The sequence below is a fragment of the Azolla caroliniana genome, unplaced genomic scaffold, assembly GCF_043228905.1.
Source record: "Azolla caroliniana isolate FFs.n. ecotype wild unplaced genomic scaffold, voAzoCaro1.0.p SCAF_18, whole genome shotgun sequence".
NCBI classification, from domain to species: Eukaryota; Viridiplantae; Streptophyta; class Polypodiopsida; order Salviniales; family Salviniaceae; genus Azolla; species Azolla caroliniana.
The window spans coordinates 10,250,139-10,259,217 of record NW_028230453.1 but is presented as its reverse complement, the minus strand read 5'-3'; the positions used below and the strand labels follow the sequence as shown (position 1 = coordinate 10,259,217).

Sequence of the window (9,079 nt, the reverse complement as noted above, 5' to 3'; positions counted from 1 at the left end):
TCCTTTCGACAGAGTCAGGCTCCTTCTTGCTGATGCTGTTAGACAGCGGGGCTCCTTCTGACAGAGTTGGGCTCCTTTACACAGAGTCAGCCTCCTTTTCTCAGAGGCTGTCAGCTTTTTATCCATCTTGGACGGTGGAGATCAAACGCGCCATCAACGGTGCGACTTGCACCATCCCTCTCCGTGATTCCCTCACTTGCCCTTTAAATATTTGGTAGTAGTTAGTCACAAGCCACACACGCACACACGCACACGCACACGCACACGCACACGCACACGCACAGAGGAGAGAAGCCAAGGCTTTTGGCTTTTCTTCGCACTCTCTTCTTCTCTGCGTGTCTCCCTTACCGTTACAACTTACAACTTACAAATTGCAGACGACCAAAGCAAAAGGCATGCCTAGCAGCTCTGTTTCTGAGAAGAGAAGAGAAGAGAGAGAATGGGTAGGAGGAGCAGGAGGGGATGGGCATATCCAGAGAGGCCATATACTCGCTCCTCCAGCTCTGCAGCAAACACAAGGACCTTGCAGGAGCTAGACATGTCCACTACCTTATGCTTTCTCACGGACTTGACACTGTATCGGTGCTAGGAGACCATCTCATTCGTCTCTTCTCTTCCTGCCACAGCCTCCTCGACGCTAATCTTGCATTCTGCACTGTTTCCCAACCTAGTGTATTTACATGGCATTCCCTTCTATCTGCTTACATCGCAGTCGGAGAGAGCCACATGGTGGCTCTCCTCTATCACAAGATGCTCTCACTAGGTACCATTCCGGACAAGTTTATATATACGTCTGTCTTGAAAGCATGTGCCGAGGCACGAGATGTCAACCTTGGTATCGAACTACATGATCTCGTGATTAGAGATGCCCTTGAACGTGATGTTGTCGTGGGTAGTTCCCTCATTGATATGTATGCTAAGTGTGGAGAAACCAATGAAGCTCGGAATATATTTTTAAAGCTTTTCAGCCGAAATGCAGTTGCATTTAACACTGTGATGGCACACTGTAATCAAGAAGAGGATGGTGTCTCCACTCTTGAGTTGTATGATAAGATGCAAAATGAGGGTATAAATCCAGAGAGATCCACATTCTCTTGTATCATCAAAGCTTGTGCAAGCATAGGAGCGATAGATCGTGGGAAATTGATTCATGAACAAGTAGTCAGAAGTGGGCTCGAAATCGATGTTGTTGTGGGTAGTACCCTTATTGACATGTATGTGAAATGTGGTAAACTTGATGTGGCACGAGAGATTTTCGATAAAATGCATGACAAAGACATAGTCTCATGGGGAGCGATGATATCGGGATATGTACAAAATAATGCCAACTATTTGGCCCTTGACCTATTCGAAAGAATGCAAGAAGATGAAGACATACACCCGAATAAAGTGGTGTATTTGGGTGTATTAAGAGCTTGTGGTTGTACACAATCTATTAAGCATGCAAGAATAGTGCATGACTGTGTTATAATGAGCAGATATGAGTCAGACAAAGTAGTTGGGAGTGCTCTTGTTGATGTATATACGAAATGTGGGAGCATGAAAGAGGCTTTCAATGTGTTCAAAAAGCTTCAAGACAAAGATGTGGTATCTTGGAATGCAATCATAACAGGTTATATGCAATATGGTCTGGGTAGAACATCTTTGTTGCTTTTCACCAGAATGATGAATAGTAAGGTAAGACCAGACCGAATCACATTTTTGGGTACCTTGAAAGCGTGTGGCATGATTGGAGCTCTTGGTCAAGGGAAAATGTTACACGATCGGATCATACGAAATGGAATTGAGCTAGATATAACCATAGGGAGCGCTCTTGTAGATATGTATGTCAAGTGTGGAAGCTTAGGGGAGGCACATATTTTATCTGAAAGAATTCCAGATAAGAATATAGTGTTATGGGGAGCAATGATTGCAGGATATGCACAACTTGGCAATCATGAGTTGGTAGGGAAATGTCTCCACGAAATGAGTCAACAAGGTATTACCCCTAATGGTACCATCTATGTCAATATTTTTGCTGCATGTAGTCAAGCAGGAGAAATAAAGAAATGTCAAGAATATTTCAATCTGATGGTAAATAGTCATCATATCATGCCTGGCACTGAGCATTTCAATTGTATGGTTGATGTTCTCGGTCGTGCTGGCCTTTTGGAAGAGGCCAAGGTGTTGCTACAATCTATGCCGATCCAAGCAGATACTACTTGTTGGGTTTCTTTGTTATCGTCGTGCCAAACGTATGGTGAGATAGATCTAGGGAAGCGGTGCTTCAATCAACTTTTGGAGATTGATCCTGAATATGCTTCTAGCTATATTCTCATGTACAAGATTTATGCAGATCAGGACATGTGGGATCATATCACAAAAGTACAAGAACTTAGAAAGTCCTCAAAATTGTGGAGGAACGCCTAGTTGCAAAGAGCATTACTATAAACATCCATACATCTGTGACAATAAACTCCACATCTATGCAAACTCAATTGAAATATTGATTTCCCTGCAGCTTACCATGAACAAAAGGTCATGGATAGCCTCAAGTGTATGCAATAACATCAGGGTTTTGACACAATAAAAGAAGACGGTAACAGCCAAAGATGTCTCTTGGAAGGATCTTGGTGTGAACGTTGATGTTGTCTTAGCTCAAAGAAAAGCCAATGGCACCATCTATGGATGTCTAAAAATCTATATATATGTGGTTGTCTAGAGAAGGATAATTCAATAATTTTCCTTCACTTGATTATTTGCAATTCTATCCAATTTATTAATTAGCTTAATGTCTATTTGTTAATAAGGTTAATCTCCATTTGTTAATTAGGCTAACCTCTATTTGTCAACTAGGATCATGTCATGGTTCCACACATATATTACATGCGCTTTGCTTGGTGTAAGTAGCAATGACATATGAATGAGTTGTAAGATGGTATACAAGAATAGTTTGCAAAAATAGGAAGATGGAGATTTTGGTCTTCCATGTTCGAAATCTCTCTTATTTGGAGTGTTCCCATGAAAAGATTTTGCATAACTTGGAAAGTAATTTGTAAAACATTACGAGATGCAAAAAATTAGCATAGGCGATCTCAAATTCCAAATATCATGAAATTTTAAAACTAACATCAAATCTATTTCGAGAAATTTTGGGTAATGGTTTTTGTTACCATTTTTCTCATGTACATCTCTAGCGCTTATTTATTGCATGCTCAACACATAAGGTAATTCGTGAGAAATATGATGACTTATTAAATGAGCATGATAATGTGAGTGTCATACCGAAATTTCCACTGACAAAGGTGAGCACATGTGTGTGCATTATTTTCAGATTGAGAGCTTTCATTTCAGAGTAATAACCCTCCTTAGGAAGGCGTCACATACAAGATAAGATGATATGTTGATTTGGTTCCATAAGTCAAAATTGACCTCATCATGGACGATAACATTTATATTCTATTCCATTTTATTCTAGTTCTATCTTCATCTTCAATCTACACTACAACCTACATCTCCATCTGACACTCCACTTGCATTGCATGCCTAGAAGATAACATAAGCACTAACACACCCTTCTAACTTTGAGCAACCAACAGACACAACAAGAACACGAACAATGGATGCTCTTGATGTGAAACGCAAAGTCACAAAGAGAACACATCGGCCAAGTTAGTGGAAGAGCACCGACCAATGAGTACGTGACGAGAGATGTATTGAGTCGTTATCATGACCCAACTCTCTTAATCATGTCACCTTCACTCCACTCACCGCTTCCTAGATGCTCCACTCCCTTGGCACCTCCACTTCTACATGCTCAAATCAACATCCATGTAGCCTAGTAGTGTTCATAATATTGAGAATAAATCAATCCGTAACCTTGATTGCTAATGAATTAGCCTACATCTAACCCAAAACCTAGAGAACTATGGTTACTGTTATGCCCATAACAATTGGGCACATGCACACTGTCCACCTCATATCTATGCATGATTGCCATTTGACTGACATTCATGTAAGCATGCCATTTGTCTATCATGTATTAGCTTGTGTGAGTTGAAGAATGACATAAAAAGGTAAGCGACATCTCATAATAAAAGCTTATAAAATAAAGATGTATAACTCTTTAGAATCAAACTCAACTTCCCTAGTGTGTGAACACCCCACCACCTATTGTAGTAACTAGTGTGTCATAGAATCTTATAGTTCTATGACACATATTCAATGTAGTTAAGTCACCACCTCCCTTTAGTTAAGAGGTGGTTGTAGAAAGAGAATATAGAGAGAAGGTGACTATATAGTCACCTTCCCACCTCATTTGTAGTGTTGGTCCTTCTTCTAATCTTTTCTTTGATAATATAATCTTTACTTGTTTTCTATATACATCGGGATCTCTCACTCTCTTTCTCTCTCTCTCTCTCACACACACATATCTCTTCTGCTGCATATAATCACTCTCGTTTCTTTTCATGGTATCAGAGCGATTGGTAGTCTGATCCAAGCCTATTCACGTGTGTTGTGTTAAAGCCTACGTTCACGAAGAATCGGCCGATTGTTGTAGCAGCCTTTGCACAATCTATATCATTGAGAAGAGTCAACATGAACACCCAGATGGGAAGTGCTCTTCCTACCGAGAAGCTTGACAGAAACAACTTTGCATCTTGCGAGTACAAGATGCACCAATACCTTGTCGGCCAAGGCTATTGGGGCTACATCGAAAGACCGCAAGAAACGCAACCCAACCCAACACAGACCGACTACCTAGCCTGGAGCAGACTGCGAGCCGTGTGATGTACTGCCTTACGTCGTGCGTACATGAACACATGCTCCGCTACATTCAAGAGGAACCTCAAGAAAATCTTCTCGATTAATACAGCTGCTTGCAAACTTCAACTCCAGTAGGAGTTGAACAATATTCAACAGAGGGATATGTCGATTGGTAACTACACCTTGAAAATCAAGGAGATGTATGACACCCTCGAGTCAATGAATGTCAGCATTCACGACGATGAAGTGGTGCAGATATGCCTCGGAGGCTTGGCACCTTTCGGCGCAGTAAGGTAGGCCATTCTCGTGAGAGAGAATCCTCCTTCCTTCGATCTTCAGTCAATGCTACTAGTCAAGGAGAATCATGTCCAAGCGAGGAGCAATGTGCAAGAGGGACACATATTCTATTCGAACTCGGATGGAGGAAGAGGACAAGGTCGTGGCAAAAGAGGCCGATTCTACCAAGGCTGACAGAATCAAGGGCAGTCCCATGAGCACAACTTCTACTACCGGCAAGAAGCCACAAACTCGCGAGGCGGAGCCTCGGGTCGAAAGGGAAGAAATCACGTTGAACCCAGCAGACATAACAACTCCGTTCAGTACAGATATTGTGGCAAATTCGGCCACTACGAGGCAAAGTGTCAGAAAAAGAAAAGTGAGATAGCATTCAAAAGTCGACAACTCACTAATTACGCCTCGGAATGTTCCTGATGCGACATAGCGCAGACTCGATGACGGAATCATGCTTGACCAACATCTCCAGTTCCGAAGATGTTTGGTTTGTCGATTCGGGTGCGCCAAATTGGTTTCGAGAACTCTGAAAACCCGATTGACCTGAATATGTTGAAACCGGGGATGACACAATACACCCCCATTCAGCATGTCGGCAATGTCCCATTCGGCAAAGAGGGGAATGACACCTACATTGAAAATGTCTTACATGTTCTGAAAATAACGAAGAATCTGGTCTCGGTCGACTAGATCGTGGAACAAGGCATGCAAGTTCGGTTCAACGATGGAGGGTGCTTCATTGAAAAGTGTTAAGAATTAGGTAATTAAGTAAGGGTTATTTGTACCTAATTATGTGATTAAGTTAAGCGTGAAAGATTATGTGATATGTGTGTGAGAGGAAGAGAGAGACGAAGATACACTTATGAACAACACAAGATGGGGGATGATTAACTCTATATTAAATTAGCATCATCATGATCAAATACAAAAATACCATCAATGAGGTATATATAGATCTCATGTGCAAGGGTGCACATGTGTGAGGAGAATATAGGTACAACCGTGTAAGTCCTATCTTAAATGACCTTGGGAGTGGAGAATCTATAATATCCTACTTAAGTACAAGGTCCTATTTAAGGCGTTATAGTCAACACTTCTAACTAGATTCTATCTAGGTAACTATGAAGTTATATGGTTTACTAACTAACTAACTCTAGTTGAGCTTGATTTCTCAACAAAAAGGAAGGCTGAATTATCGCTCGTGATCGAAGGGAAGGCCGAATGTTCATCCTCGATTCTCACGAGATGAAATCGACTATGTATGCCAAGGGTTGGAAAGCTGACACCGACATAGAGTTGTGGCACAAACGAATCAGCCACATCAACCTCCTAAAACTTAAAGGGATGCAGTCGAAAGGAGTCGTCATTGGACTCTTGACTTTTACCGAGAAGGAGATGGCAGGTGTATGCGAAGCTTGTCCATTTGGCAAACAACATCAACAACCATTCACGAAAGAGAGGAATGTGAGCAAAGGGACCCTGGCTGTAGTTCATTCAGATGTATGGGGACGAGTCTACACTGCAACATTCGGTGGTTGTCGTTACTATGTGACGTTCATCGACGACTTCTCAAGCCATACCTAGATTTACCGTATGCGGCAAAAGAGAGAAGTGTTCGGACACTTCCAAAAGCTCAAGAATGAAGTTGAAAAGGCAATCGATCAGCATGTTCGATGCCTTCGATCGGATGGGGGCAAGGAATATTTCTCGGATGAATTTACAACATACCTTCGAAAGGAAGGAATTCGCCGAGAATTCTCGTGCCGTCACACCTTAGCAAAACTGAGTAGCCGAACGTAAAAATCAACAGATATTGGAGGTGGTGAGAGCAATGATGAACAAAAAGAACCTGTCGAAATCGTATTGGGCTGAAACGGCAAACACGACTATCTATCTAATGAACCGGTGCACGACATCCGGAGTGCATGATGTCACCCCCCACAAAAAGTTCTACGGCAAGATGCCGAACTTGTCCCACATCCGGATATTTGGCCCGATCGCATTCATACACATTCCCGATGGAAAGCGGCAAAAGCTTGATCCGAAATCGGAGAAGTGTATCCTTGTGGGGTACTCACTCGAACAGAAGGGGTACAAGTGCTTCAACCCATCCGCCAAAAGTAGGGATGTCGTATACGTCGAGATCACACACACACACACACTCTCTCTCTCTCTCTCTCTCTCTCTCTCTCTCTCTCTCTCTCTCTCACACACACACACACACACACATCTCTTCCGCTGCACATAATCACTCTCATTTCTTTTCAAAAACATTAGGGTATATAAGTGGTTTGATGATACATAAGAGCTTATGTGTTCAAGATAACCTAGGACCTTCTTCTTCTTCTATTTTCTAAAAACAAAATACTACATTAGTATTAGAAAACGCCATAAGGCTATACATACAAGATATACCACATATCCCCTTTTTTTTTTCTAAATTCTAACCGTCAGCTTAAATAAATACTTTGGTGCTGAATAAAACCACTCCACCTTATCAAAAAGTTATCTTAAATTCTAACCGTCCCAGATGACATGAAACTCCAAACGCTTAAGCTCCGCTTGGTGCATAATACCCCTTTATACTATCTAACAACCCTCTGAGATTATGCATAATCTCTATCCAAATTGTTGAGCGAGCAAGCTCAACCAAATCTGGATCGGTGTCCGGATGATATCCGGAATTAGGAGCCGGATCGGATTGAAACCGGGAGGCCGTTAAAGGCCTACGGATCCAGCCTAGTGTGAAGAATAGCGCGGAATATTGCATGGAAATCACTTGCATGGAAATCAAACACGGAAATAGGAAGTAGGGAGTGAGCGCAGTTACACACACAAAGAACGATAGAGGATACACAAGATGTTTACGTGGAAAACCCTAATAGGCAAAAACCACGGGAGCCCACAGACTCCAAACTATCACTATATAGGAAAAGGTACAAATAGAGGCTCAAAGGCAACGACCTCGAGCTCTGTAACTTCGCCAGCCGGCGGTTACAACAGAGTATCGCTCTATATCTCTCTCTCTCTATACAACAGTTATCTCTACAACAATATGACAACCCTCACATCTATATCAAAGTGATTGCCCTAAGTAATATTTATACTTATATGAACTTAGGGCTATTTACAAATATAGTCTCAATAGGCTTACTCAAAACATATTTACAAATATGTCTTCACTTCTGGTTCACACCGAATCCATCCGATCCGGTTTCTGGATCTCTTCCGGTACTCATAACCGGATCCCATGTGGAGGGACCGATTTCCCAACAACTAGTACATAGCCGTATTTTTGGGAGTCAGTGATAGTAGCTCGTATGAGCATTGAAGTACCTGTTAGTACTTCTGTTAGTTCTCTGAGCATATTCTATGTACAGAGGATTATTATTTTTAATTGAGTTTATGTTCTGCTCTCTCTTTGTCTCTCATGTGAATTCTCTATGTAAGGTCTCCTATAAACCTTCTTCTCTACGTTCTATTGGTATTTGGCTACGCCGGTTTGTCATACACTTTTGCATATTAACTTTCACATGGTATCAAAGCACGAGGGTTGAGACTCCTCTGCCGCCGACATACGCCTTCGAAGATAAACCCTAACACCCAGTGAAGAACAGAAGAGAACCAAGATGGACAAAGGTATGACAAGTTCGCTTCCCACAAAAAAGCTCGATCGGAGAAACTCTGCATCCTAGTCATATAAAATGCACCAGTACGTACTTGGGCATGGTTACTGGAGCTCTATGGAAGGAACAAACAATGTAGCGTCGGAGCCAGCACACAAGGACTTCTTGACATGGAAACAAGGAGCGAGCAAAGTGTTGTACTGCCTCACATCCTATGTGCACGATCAGATGCTCGGCTACATCAAGGATGCAAAAACGTCGAAGAAGGCTTGGGAAAATCTTCGGAAGATTTTCGCCACAAGTACCAAAACCCGTAAGTTGCAACTCTAGCAAGAGTTGAACAACATCCGGCAGACAGATATGTCGGTTACGGAGTACACCACCAAAATAAAGGACATTTGTGACACGCTTGGGTC

The 9,079-nt window shown here is 42.0% G+C and overlaps 1 protein-coding gene across 1 annotated transcript; it reads left to right on the top strand.

Annotated features, from left to right (window-relative positions):
* The first annotated feature begins 385 nt into the window (after positions 1-385).
* LOC147852399 (pentatricopeptide repeat-containing protein At2g03380, mitochondrial-like) lies at positions 386-2,729 on the top strand. The gene has a single exon (XM_087334530.1). The coding sequence runs from the start codon at positions 463-465 to the stop codon at positions 2,407-2,409; it is 1,947 nt and encodes a 648-aa protein (XP_087190656.1). The 5' UTR covers positions 386-462; the 3' UTR covers positions 2,410-2,729.
* Positions 2,730-9,079: the final 6,350 nt, after the last annotated feature.

What these genes read in the sequence shown, in the direction of transcription:
- LOC147852399 (XM_087334530.1), top strand. Translation starts at nt 463, where the DNA reads ATGGGCATATCCAGAGAGGCCATATACTCGCTCCTCCAGCTCTGCAGC.